General features: G+C 36.3%; 1 protein-coding gene across 2 annotated transcripts in view; it reads right to left on the bottom strand.

Moving 5' to 3' along the window:
• Positions 1-13,688, bottom strand: part of POLR3A (RNA polymerase III subunit A) — a 38,304-nt gene that overhangs the window by 12,157 nt on the left and 12,459 nt on the right. For both annotated transcript variants that reach the window (XM_056494655.1, XM_056494656.1), the window contains exons 16-27: positions 13,462-13,634; positions 12,749-12,860; positions 11,323-11,441; positions 9,877-10,014; positions 8,227-8,397; positions 7,318-7,431; positions 3,467-3,553; positions 3,303-3,385; positions 1,742-1,912; positions 1,115-1,208; positions 929-1,021; positions 335-499 (exon numbers count right to left, since the gene is read on the bottom strand). In XM_056494655.1, the coding sequence (XP_056350630.1) occupies positions 335-499; positions 929-1,021; positions 1,115-1,208; positions 1,742-1,912; positions 3,303-3,385; positions 3,467-3,553; positions 7,318-7,431; positions 8,227-8,397; positions 9,877-10,014; positions 11,323-11,441; positions 12,749-12,860; positions 13,462-13,634 (1,520 nt within the window). The remainder of the gene's footprint in view (positions 1-334; positions 500-928; positions 1,022-1,114; positions 1,209-1,741; positions 1,913-3,302; positions 3,386-3,466; positions 3,554-7,317; positions 7,432-8,226; positions 8,398-9,876; positions 10,015-11,322; positions 11,442-12,748; positions 12,861-13,461; positions 13,635-13,688) is intronic.

Below are 13,688 nucleotides of genomic sequence, written 5' to 3'. Positions count from 1 at the left end.
TCCTCAGAAAGCTGAAAAAAATGCCAGATACTGTCATGTGGTTCAATTTTAAATGCAGCTGGAAGCAGATGTAACTATTTCATACAACTGCTGCGCCTGGAATGCTTCAGTGAATGTTGGTAAGGGAAATATCAAAGCTTCCACTTTATTTACAAATATTAGTAAAGGATGGTTTAGTTTCAACAGCAAGGCAGTACCACCACAATCTTAGAGTTACTGACCCAGCCTATCTTCACTGTAAATAGTGACAGGAATTATTTCATCTTGCCATCATGGAACAAATTATTACTACTGACTACCTCCCACAAAAGCAGGAGACAGCCTTCACTTTTACCTTTGGTAGCTCTTCCTTGAGGGACTGCAATACATAATACATGGAACTCTTGCTATTTTCACGAGGGGTCACACATACAACTGCTTCTCCATGGACAGCAACATCCCCAGGCTTCACTCTGAGTTTAGAGATGCAAATCGAGTAGCGCACAGTCTCTGCATTTACCTGTGGCAAAAGGCAACCAGCAAACATCTGGGTTATTGCAGCAGGTATCAACATGCTCAAATAAATGGAGCAGTCCTTCAACAGATTATAGGAAAGAAAAATGTAGGAAAAAAATCCCCAAATATGCTCTTCTAAATTAGTCTTATAAATTGCATGAAATAATATCCTATGCTGAGAGTACTAGCCCGTATGTTACAACAGAAACAGCATCCCTGTGAATACACAAATGTATGTTCCCTCATTTCCAATAAAGGGGAAGTTAATCACTTTGAAGGAAAATAAAAAGGGACCCTTCCAGATGCAAAGTAGCCACAAAGTAGCAACATCCACCATTCACTTTCTTTTTTCTAGCTTCCCTGGTGTGATTACTGACACAGGATTAAGACACCCTTTGTAAGGTATAATCTGTGTAAGAACTCAACAACTCACCTCTAATCTCAGTAGTCTAATGCGCTCTAAAGACAGCTTTACTAGGATGAAACAATCATCTGGAAGAAACACTTCTTCAATATATTCAGAAATCTTTAAGAGACAAGGACAAAACAGTTAGCATGCAAAAATGGCAATTGGCTAAGGCTTACATTTCAAGCATTAGCAGTAATACAATTTTCTTACCTCTCCTAACAAAGTTTTCTCAATTCTTCCTTTTACCAGACGGGCAAAATCAGGATCATCATCTTTGTCCAACTGTGCTGTTATAATAGGGGTACTACAAGAATAAACACATACACACAAAAACTCAGCTAGGAAATTGCTCAGCTAGAGTACAGATGGCAACTTGAATTACAGCCTGCCTCATGGAATTTCTTTCTCATCTAGAGCAGTATTTAGTAAGATAAAGAGACCTTCAGCTTTCTCAGGTGTATTTAAGAAAAATGACTGTTCAGGTACTTCAGGCTGGTAAAAACAAGCAAACACAGAAGTACTAGTGACTATTTTCATGACATATATTATTCTAATATTATTTAAGCATGGCTTCATGCATACCTAGAAATAGGTATGCTTCAGTACTCCTAAGCACCAGAGCACTTCACAATAGATGAGACATCTAAGGAAATTATATTTAACAAATTATCACTTTCCTTTATTTGATTTTCTCTCTGGGCTTAAGTATCACAGTTGGGCATCTTGTTTGGGTATTTGCATTGAATGATGTCTGGTGGAATGCTGAGGACATTTATCCATCAGGTTTCACTTGGGCAAAGGAAAAAAGCCCCAAACAAATCAAAACAATGTTAGTACCTAATAGCCTTTGATGCGTTAATGATTTCTTTGATTCTTGGCACACCCAAAGTAATGTTCATTGAAGCAACACCAGCAAAATGGAAAGTCTTCAGAGTCATCTGTGTGCCAGGCTCACCAATACTCTGTGCACAAAGAGCTCCTACTGCAGAACCAGGCTCCATCTGCGCCCTGATAAAAAAAATATAGAAAGAGATATGGAACTGAATAAGTTATAAGATCCTAAGCAAACAAGGACAAACTATTCTGGTAGATTTATGAGAAGTTTCTTCATATAATATTTTAGTAAACAAACAAGAGAGAGGCTGAAAGGTCACCAATACTTTAAGACTGATCTCATGCAAAGCAAGAAAATGCCCTGTCATATAAGCATTCCACAGATGTAGTATAACTTCCATAACAGATTATGGAAGCATGATGCACTAGATCCAGGATTCTCTCTTCAGGGAAATTCCACATGCTAACATTTACTTATTACAGTAAAAATGATAATTCACATCTAAAAATACTTAAGACAAATGTAAACAAGTACTTCTAATAAGGGAAAGCAAAAAGCTGGTAATTGCTTTAAAATAGTTAGGAACTTAACACATACATGAATTTTGTAGAAAAATAAACTTTTAAGAAAAAATTGATGCAGGTAGGCCACAAAGGAGAGATCACCCATGGCTGCATGTGAATGTCCAAATCTGAGAAATTGAAATAATCTAAGTAATTGAAATAAATCTCAATGGATACAGAGATCAGAACAGCCATACTAGCATTATCTTGGTAGAAACCAAGAACAACAAACAAAAGCATCCTATGAGTGTATAACACATCAAAGAACATTTTAGAACAAAATGTGATATAACTCCTCAGACTGTGCAGATCAAGAATAGCTATCAAGATTCATATGAATTTGCAACTCATCTATTTAGATTTTGCTCTGCATGGACTCATTGAAGGTTTTCAAAAATCTCTTGCAAGAGGGGGAGGAAGGAAACATGTCTGGCAGTGGGTGTAAGAATGTGAAGTGTTTAAACAATATTCTCCCTTACTCTGACTCCTACCACTTTTGGCTTTTACCAGAATCTGTTGTCAAAACACAGTCTGTGGATATAAGTAATGACTAGCTAAAGGCTGAAACTGATCTTGTTGGTATGATTATTATTACTTCAGAAGGAAGGTGCTTAAACACAAGCAGGTAACATGATCAAGAAATATAAAATGAAACATAAAGCATTTTTTTTTTTTTTACAATGAAAAGGAAATCGAAGTCTGTTAATGAAAGGATCTGATTTTTACTCAAGACAAATGTAAAAACCCACCTGTCAGACCTGTAGAACTTTTTGTACAAGACTCAAGTCTGCCTTAACAAGGTCACCTGTAGACAGTGATGCTTTTTCTTTTTGCATCCTACCTTTGTCTTGCAATGTTCATGTCATTGGAGCCAATTGTTTGTAATTCTTTGTACTGCATACACAACAGAACCAACATTCATACAATAAAAATAGCAAAATACACCCCTATGTTACCAACAAAACAGCAGCACTGAGAACACAGCAGGGTAAACACTCACCTCATGTATTTGTCTCTACAAGTCTCTAGGAATTTTTCTAGTTGTGTTGGAGTAATCCTATCCAACTGATATAAAACTCTTGGCTGAAAAGAGAATGGAATAGTTGGAAAAGCAACAACTTATGAAGACTGAAACTACACCATTACCCCACTGAAACTATTTACCTCTGTTGTGCCATTGTCATTAATTCCATACTTGTCCCTAGTTTTTTTTATCTTCTCAGAAACACCTTTGATGAATTTTTTTATTTCCTGAAAATACATTAAAACCACAATAAGAAAAGACATGGTCTCCATAATGAAATCTTCAAAAGTAAGTTATTTACTTAAAGCTCCAAATATTTACAATAAATTAATAATGCACAATATGAAGAGAGGAACATCAAAATTTAGACAAACACATACATTAGAGTTTAGCAAACCAGATCCACTTTGGTGTAGCCGCAAATCAGTAGTACATGAGGCCTGCGGTTCATGCTGAATAAAAGCATCCTTCCTGAGCAAACACTGACAGGTGAAGATACCTGACTTGGCTTGATCCTTCCTTCCTACCCACAACTTACTGAAAGACACTTAAACACTTAATAAAACTCCAACTCAAAATTCTAATTTTTTGGTGATACTGACACAAATACATTCTCAGTCATTCCTCAGTATTCAAAATAGTCAAAATGGAAAGACTGTGGCAAGAGAGGAAATATATGAAGTTTATCTGCTGGATAGATTTCAGAGATTTGAGATACACTTTATTTGTGAGAAAAAAAATCTCTAAACTATTATATACATGTCAGTCTTTATATTATATAATTCAAATAACTTCTCTATGCTGTGGGAAGGTCCTGTAGATAATTGCATTTAACACATCATAGTACACAGACCTTTCACTCTCCTACCCAGGCTTACACAAAAGTTCTAAAAGTCTTTACTGGAACATAAACTGAAACAATACTGTTAGAACAATATCCAACATTTATTCTATAAAAGCTCATTTTTTCACTATACTTTGAATACAGACATGTACACTAGAAGTAATGAAATATGAGAGCTGTGATTAAACTCTTCCACAAACGTGGACTTGGTGCAAGCCATTACCATAACATAAGGTTATCAAAACAAAAATTTAAATAAGAAGTGAGAAGAAATCCTTCCAATCTATTTCAACCATGATTTAGGAAAGCCTCCTTAGAGAAACAAATACTTTGATTTTTTAGAGTCCTTTTAAACCCCCTCTAGCCTAACAGTGATGGTTACACAGTATCACCTCTTCTGCACTGGGTCCTGGACTCCTTGCAACCACTGCAGTCAGCTGAGCACTGACAATTACTTGCAAAACTGACTAAGTATCTGAGGGATTGCCTTTTTTTTTCTTTTCACAGCTGAGTTCATAGAATCATTACGAAAACACTTCTATTACATTCTAACAGAATTCTCACTCTCAAAATAGCATCATTCTTACTGGCATTCAAGGTATTTCCAGACAGTATGCTATTTTCTGTGAATACCAGAACCGAGTTCAGACAGAAGAACAGACAACAGAAGTGCTGCTGGAATGGATGCCTCAAAGCTGCTTCCCCACTTGGATGACAGGATGCATTCTTATGTTTTTGCCCCTTTTTTTTTGCCCTGCACTAAGTAGCACTCCTCACAAATAATATATTTGGACATTTTAAAGGCTTTTGACCCCAAAATATTTGCAAAAATTTGATAATGTGATTTACTTCCTAAAATAATGTTTAGACAATCATATGGTATTAGAGAAGTTAATCTTTACACTACAGGTGCATAAAAAAAATTAACATTGCAGGACTTGCAGAAGACTTTTCCTCTTCAACAGTGCCAGAGTTCCAAAGTGCTTAAAAAAATGCAAACAACTCAAACACAATAAATCAATTATTATATATAATTCTGAATAAGGTACTCAAATGATACGTTATTTCCATACACCAGAGTCAGAAAAGGTGGAAGATAAATCTCTGAAGACTTATTTTTCATTGTCAAATTTTTATTCACGCAGAAGACCTAAAAGAGAAAATTACTTATTCTGCTCATCTTTCATGTATCTGTTGGCAGTTTATCCAAACTATGGATTAATTTTTGCTACAAATGGAATGAAAAATATAGCTCACTCTCTGCTGAGACTCTCTTTCTCTCTCTGAATTTATAATCTTTAGTGTAACACTGTACTCTATGAGCACAGCTATGTAACTTCCAGAGTGGACTCATAAAACTATTGATTTTTTTTTTCACAACTTCTGAATCCATGAAGTCTTAGTCTAGAGCAGATTAACAAAAAGGCACCAGACGGGCTCAGTAAGATGTGGCTCAACACGGGCCTTGTCAGCTCCTACAGAAGTGCTGTTCAGCCCAGGATGCAAACCACACTCTCCCAGGCTTTACATCAGGTGTCCCAGCAGCCACGTCGGTGGGATCATCTACACACCAGCAGCACTGCTCACATTGCAATCCTTGCAGTGAAGAAGCCACTGGAATGCACAGGGATACAGACAATGCCACAAAATTCAGCCAAAATCTACTTCAGTTCAGGCAGACCCTGTAGGCCAACTCTGCTATGGCAGCACTGACTTGCTGTGTGCTGAGCTTTTCCTGTGTATGCAGCACATTCCCAGCACTCCTATACCATCATCTCAAAAAAAGTACAGAAAAATGACTGGCTATTTTAAATTGTAAAGGTTTTTAAGGATTTCCTCAATTCCAATCAGAAGAAAAAATAAAAATCCCTTCACCTGTACTTTAGTATACTCAAATATGTTAAAACATTAACATCATGAACTGTGCCAGCCAGCAATCTGCTTTCTCATCAGCTGAATTCCCTCCAGCAAGGGCAGAGTGCAGAAGAAAGAATGCTGCCTGCTTGGACAAGGCTATTTAGACATACTGTGTTCTGGACTGGAGTGATAAGCCCATTAGAGGAACCTCCTGCTAAAATAACAGCACTAAGAAGCATATTTGTTCTGGAATGGAATAATGGAAGAAGAAAAAGGAAAAATCAGAAAAAAATGCTCATATCTCCAGAGACTGAAGGAATGACTTTTAGAAAGAAGTGTCAAGTACTGAAAGAAAGCTTCCTCAAAATCCTTCAATTCAGCAATAGATATTAATTAACATGTTACAGTTTTCACAATAAGTTAAATAATTGTGATGTACACCTACGTCATAATTGAACAAGCACTAATGTATATATGCTAATCAATTACATTAGCACTGTACACACACCTTTAGCTAAAAAGCACTAACATTAATGCTCACACAGTGCACACACATGCTAAGATTACCTCATTATATTTGTCATAACCTGTCTCAGTTAATGTCTTCAAGGATGAACAGAAAAAAAAAGGAAAGAAGAAAAAGTGACTATCTAAAACTTAAAAATCTTAAGCTAATTATCACTAAGGTTATGCAGCCATATCTGTGCTTCTCAAATTAAAATTTCATGATATGATTTAAAAGATGTAGACTTCAAATAACAGCTTTATCCCCAAAATCTGATATTAAATTATTTGATTTCTTTTTCTTCAGACTTGCAGTTAAGACTTACAGCATATTTCAAATATAGATATAATTATTTTTTCAACTCTCTCAATGGAAATGCAATTCGGGTTTACCTTGTGCTCTGAAACACTCTGATTAAAAAGAAGGCTTTCAAACACAGGTAATTAAATTAATCTTGTTCTCATCACCGCCAGTATTTCAGAAAGTTCATTAAGGTAATAGCTTTATATGGAGTTCAAGTTAATTCTACAGGCAGGTTAATTCTACAGTTTTGATCAGTGATTGTCAAGGAATCACTGTCAAGGAGGGTGGCTGCTCTCATAAATATTGAAATTGCCCAGAGCTCTTTCAAACAAATTGAATTTTACAATTCAATGTGCAAGCAGTCATGTGAACCTTCACTCATCCTTAAAAGCCATGTAAGTAGTCTCCAGACAGGCTAAAGCCCTGCCCTCAATTTATAAGTAAAAGTCAATCATAGTGAGATAAAGAAGTGAGATAATTACCTGCAGAAAACTGTCTTGGCAGCAAAGAAATTCATTCTTCTTCATGATGGACTCGGATGTTAACACCAATTCGTTTTTGCTAAGGGCTGGTTCACTTCGGCATGGATAGACAGCCTTCACAGGAAAAAACACAACTTCTTCACACACAGCACATGCACCATTGCAAAGACACAGAACACAGATACGTAGAACTGAGTAACAGCATTCTTTCTTTCTGGTTGTGTATTTTTGTAGTTTGTTTAATGGGGCTTTTTTGGTTGGTTTTATTTACTATACTGTATTAAACTACTGTGAAAAGAAGGGCCACATCCACTCCTACTTGTTTCTGCAAATCTGAAGGTATACACCCAGACACTTCTAGTCCTACCCATTTATTACACTCATACTACAGAAATCTAAACAATTATTTCAGCAAAGGCTTTTCTCTGGGGGAAGGGGGTTGGTTGACACACCAATAAACCAACCACAAAACCAAAACTGAACAATGAAAGTCTTCAAACATCACAATATTACTGAACAACCACCAGCCAGTTCAACTCAAGGAACATCCATGTCTTGATTTAAGAGAGAATTAATCTGTGCAATGTACCAAACTAGTACCCAAATAAACCATAGTAATTTATCTAGTGAGTTGGATATTAGACCTGAAAACTATGGTCAAGCACAGAAAAAAATTTTACCTTTCACAGCTTATACAGAGTTTGGTCTCTACACAAATTGCTGTTCCACTGGAAAAAAATATCCATTACTCTTAGAATACACATGCTGAAAGACTGACCTGGACCATTCAAAAAAGGCAATTTGAAAATAAATGCTTCCAGTGAAACAATTTTCCCCATCATTTACTACTCTCTTATCCATGCTTAGCAGTATTTTCACACTTTCAAAAAGGATTTCAGCAATCTTTACCCTGATATTGTCTAGAACACGCTTGAATTCCAGTGGTTCATCCTTCCCTTCCATAGCTGCAGGATCCAAGCCATCTCCTCCATAAATAAACTGTATAATGTCACCAGTAGAACTTCTGACTGTTAAATCATACTGTGAGCAAAGATCTTCAAGGGATTTTACCAGGCGTCTCTGAAAGGGAAAAAAAAAAAAAATACAAGGAAATAAAATGGATATTTTTAAAAATAGCTGTTGATTTGCAATACAAGGAGTACAGAAACCAGCCCCAGGAAATAAATCTGGCACAGTGATGAGCAGGCATGAAAACCTATTTAAAATCATATATTACCCCTCAGGCCTTCCTGTACATTTCACAGAACATAAAAGTCAACAAAATTTCATGCAACACCACAATAGTCCACGTTTAGAATTCCATTGCAGAGAAAACCTAATGACCTACTGCTAAGCTGCAAAAACCTATTGTAGTTCCAGGGATTTATTTGGATTTGGGTTTTTTTTTTTGACATAACACTCATATTTTTCCAAGCAGATTTATTTTTCAAGAGATACAATATTTTTTGTATATGAAAGCAGAACCACTCAACGATTGCTTTCACTGAGAAAAACCAGAGAGTCCACCTGCCAAAGCCATTTTTCTATCTTGGTTATCTGCTTCTCCTACATTAACTCTTTATATTGAGAAATCCCTTAACTACCATATTCCTTTCCAAAAAGAAAGCATGCTACAAAACACTTCTTTTTTAGGTTAAAAATATTTTTACTTGCAAATTACATCACCTAAAAGAGACTATAAATTGGTATTTTTTTCTCACTAGTGAGAGAAAGGTAAGACAAAATAAATGTTAAGATTTAAAAAAAAAAAATTTCAAAGTCCAAGTGCTACAATTCATTGATATAGGAAGAAAGTCGAAGAGGAAAAATATTTTGCAGGTTGCTTATTATACTTACATGTATCTGTAAATACTTGCACACATTCCAAGATTATTCCATTCATTAGACCAATTAGACAAACGGTATAATTTGACACCCACCCCACCAAAAGGTGGGGGTTTTTCTGTCTTTGTACAGTTATTTGTATATCTTGGAATGTGTTCCCAGCCCCAAATTATCTTGGCTTTTCTACTATCTGTTAAACTAGGAAGAGGGCTATAATTTAAATACTACTTAAATGCTAGAACAGAAATCTTAAGACTGTACATAACAGCAAGAAGCTTTGTTGGAGGGACATTTATTTACAACCAAAACCTTACAGAACCAGTCTAAGTCTATATGGCCAAAGTGCCTCTTACCTAGAGAGAAAGACACTGAAAGGGAGCTTTAGCTGCATTTCTGTCAGCACTCACATCAGGTTTAGGAACACACTACACAGAAAGTAGTCCTCAACAATTGTACAGAACAAGGACTTTTACAACTCATATTCAAGAGGAAGCAGCTTAATAGAAGTATGTTATTGTACCATTAGCTGAGATCTCATCTACAAACTCCACATCTCCTAGAGAATAGATCAAACCATGTATTTCACAATATAAATTACTCTGTGACATTGAAAATAGACGTTTGCACTTCTCTCTGATCCGCCACCTTGACATGCACATGAGAAATATCCACATCTTTCAAGACTGATAAAATCCTCACTCTGCTGACAGTTACCTGCATATATCCAGTTTCAGCTGTTTTTACAGCTGTATCAACCAGACCTTCTCGACCAGCCATTGTGTGGAAAAAAAATTCAGTGGGAGTCAAGCCAGAGTAGAAGCTGTTTGCAACAAAGCCTTTTGCTGCAGGGAGCTGCAGGGAAGAGTGGAAAAAACACAGGTCAAATGCAATGTACGTTCTGTATGTTACAAAAAAACATGGTGCACATCACTGAAATTCCTTCCAAAAGTTAGCCAATACCCCCAGCAACGTGGGACAATGATCTCAGCTTTGCTTAGCTCTCAAGTTCCGTATTTGTATTTTAGATGTGAATAAATGTTTCAGAAACCCTTACCTAGCTCTTCCAAACTAATTTTAACAAGCATTTCTACTTTCTCCTACAAACTTTCTCATACTTCCAGCTATTCCTTCCCAACACTAAACCAACGTTTCCATTAAACTTGCAAAAATTGAACACACAATTAAGAATGTTCATTTTACTATAGGAGTGCAAAGATATTTGCTGAAGACTAAGGATTCCAGGAAAAATACAACTGGAGATATGTATATAATTAGTTTTTTGGAGTGGTTTGCCCTCACCCCTGAGGAAAGTTCATGCCAATGAAATTTACACAGGCTTCCTTTCATCCCTTTTTGTTTTTATCTAACAAGCAATGCTTTCTGAATCAGAAAAAGAGTTAGAGCTAAGTTTTACATTCTCATCTAAACCATTAAGTATTTTTTCTTTTTCTACTTATTCAGTATGTTACAGAACTCATAAGTTGAAATTTGGACATTCAGTCACATATGCAAGTATTATAGCTACCATCTGACACACTAACTAGACTATAGGCTTATACCTAGAACCTTCATTCAAGTTCATTATTTTTCAAAGAGCACTTGAAAAGAAATTCATCTCACTGAATCATATTAACAAGTGCATGAGAGTCATTATTGCTTCATGTAGGACCAAACTGAGACATGAAACACTGAAAGTAACCCATGGTACATATCCTGGTGGAAAATGAGAAAAACTAGAATGGTTTATCTGGCATGTCTCACCTGTTTATAAAGACACCTACACACATTCAGCAGTTTTCCTGGAAAGTATTAATGCAGTCATAACAACATAAACAAAACATAACAAACAGTGAGAAACTTCAACAAATTATTTTAAGGACTCTCAAGAGAACCAAGAATGTATCATCACCTACTTTTAATTTTACTAAATAAAAAAGGGTCAGAGCAAGGCTTAGCTATAAAAAGTCAAGCTAACTAGACGTCCTACGGCAGTTCCGAACACTGTTGTTAACTCCCAAATCACACAAATATATGACCATATATGAATCTTTTCCCTTCAGCATATCATGGTAACACATTTTATTATGCATTCTTCTCAAAATGGCTTAAGGAAACATGTTTCACTTTCCTTCATATCCTGTTGTAAATGTCCAGAATTACCTTGGAATGCTTCTCAAAGTGAGGCAAGGACCTGTTCTCAAACCCATCGGGAACACGGGAGCCACTGATAGCCTGCTGCCCTACACAAGCAATCATCTGGGATATGTTAATGAAAGAGCCTGCAAAGACAGACAAGAAAAGAAAACCCCTCACTCACAAATGAGGAATATACTGCTTCCCTCATGAGCTATCTTCACTTCCATGAAGGTCAATTATTTAGCCTGATAACTGCTCAACAACACACACCTGCAAGAGTTAGAGAAGCTTTTCTGTTACTCATCCTGTTCATTTCAGTATTTTTGCAAAGGCTGGCAATTAAGTCTATGATACAGCCAATGACTTTTCTTTTTTTTTTTTTTTTCCCTTTGGGTCATAAACATTCATGCCATAATTTGGCTCCAGTCCTTACATTATCCTATGTTCTATAACAGATTGTGTTTTATACAGCCCGTGATCCTAGCCTACATATTTTGCTTCACAATTTCTTCAATAAACATACTCCAACAATATTTTTCATACGGGGTTCAGTGTCTACCAGCACTCCTAGAACAAATTAAGTCCCAGAGAATTAAGTCACTAACTCAAAAGTTTTATTTGCTGAATACGTTTGCAAACAATGCTTCCCCATAACCCCACAAAAATTATACACTTAATATATTCTTTGTCTTAGATTTCAGCATTTCTTTAGAACACTACATGTAGCCATAAGGCATTCCATAATTTATTGGACAGTTAAAAAAGTCAAAAGTGATTTCTTCAAATTTTAAAGGAAACAAATGAAAGCTCACACAAGAATTTGAGAGACCATATAGCACCATCCAGTACTTAAAGAGGGGCTACAAGAAAGGCAGAGAGGGACTTTACACAAGGGCATGCCGTGATAGAACAGAGGAAATTACTTTAAACTGTCAAAGGGCCAGTTGAGATTAGACATCAGGAAATAACTCTTTTTTATGAGGGTGGCGAGGCACTGGAACAGGTTGCTCAGAGAAGCTGTGGATGCCCCATCCTGGTCTGGTAGGAAGTGTCCCAACCCATGGTGGGGGGTTGGAACAAGATGATCTTTGAAGTCCCTCCCAAATAATTCCACAATTCTAGGAAATGTTACTTCCAATTCTGAACGTATAATTTACAGTTGATTTACACAACTGAAAACTTTTTACTGAAAAATTAGCTGAAGTCCTAAGAACATCCAAAGATGTTTTGCAACTTGTACTATAAATTAAGATACAAGAATATCAGAGTATCAGCTTGATTTTAACTAACTATACCCAACCTGTACTTACTGAGCCATTTAAAACAGCTATGACATGAACTTGCACAATATAAAGGGACAGTACAAAACAAGCTATAAAGATGGAACAACTAAGTGTCTCACATAAGTGAAGGAGTGAGCAACCTATGTGCCAAGTTCAGCTGTCCCTACCTTTAGAACCACAGAGAGCCATGATCAGGGGACTGTTGCTCTTGTCCAGTTCTCTGAGACAAGCACTGCCAGCATGATCTCTGATAACAGACAGCTCTTTAAGGATTAAGGCCTGAAATACAGTATTTCAGAGGTTCAGAATTTGTTAAAAATCACTTACACAACCAGAACTCTTATCACTCCCAGCAACACCTTCAGTAGTCAAAGGGAATTCAAAATACAGTAAAGACAAAGAAACCCAGTAGTTGCTTTGGGTAAAACAATTTTAAATTTCAGCTTGCCTAACTTCCAGTTTGCAGAAGAAAATATCTTTGTTGGGATAAGACAGGGTATCCAGGAACATGACATTCTCTTATCAGAATCAAAAATATCAGCTAAATTGAGCATTGCACTAAGCTCTAAGTCACACTACGCTATATGGAAAATAACAATGAAATAATAATGTAATCAACTCCATTCCAATTACCTGTGTAATTTTATTCTCTTGGATCACCCCAACACACCCTGGAGGACTTCAGCTGTTCTGTGTTTAGCTAACATTTTTACATGCATACAAACATTTTACGTCTATACAGACTCAGCTCAAGTCACATATAATATATTTGCTCGTTATTTTTAGGTTTCAGATGACAACTTTAGACTTTACAATGTACAAGAATATACTTGTGAAGCCTCTACTCCAAATGGATAGTGTATTAAAATAAAAATTTTACCTCTAGTGTCTCTTCTGCAGTACAACCAGGCTGCTGCTGTAGCTTGCCAGTGTTCAGAGCTTCAATATACTCATCACATTTCTTATAACCAGCATTCAGGAGCTCATACTTAGCTTTTAATAAGCCCTGCCCAGGGGTTACATCACCAATTCCAATTGAAAAGCCACGATTAGCTATTATCAAAAAGAAAATAAATTATTTTTATAGTCCAATCTCACACAGAGAAA

The sequence above is a fragment of the Oenanthe melanoleuca genome, chromosome 6, assembly GCF_029582105.1.
Source record: "Oenanthe melanoleuca isolate GR-GAL-2019-014 chromosome 6, OMel1.0, whole genome shotgun sequence".
Taxonomy (NCBI): domain Eukaryota; kingdom Metazoa; phylum Chordata; class Aves; order Passeriformes; family Muscicapidae; genus Oenanthe; species Oenanthe melanoleuca.
The sequence above is the reverse complement of the archived record's forward strand: the minus strand, read 5'-3'. Positions and strand labels throughout refer to the sequence as shown.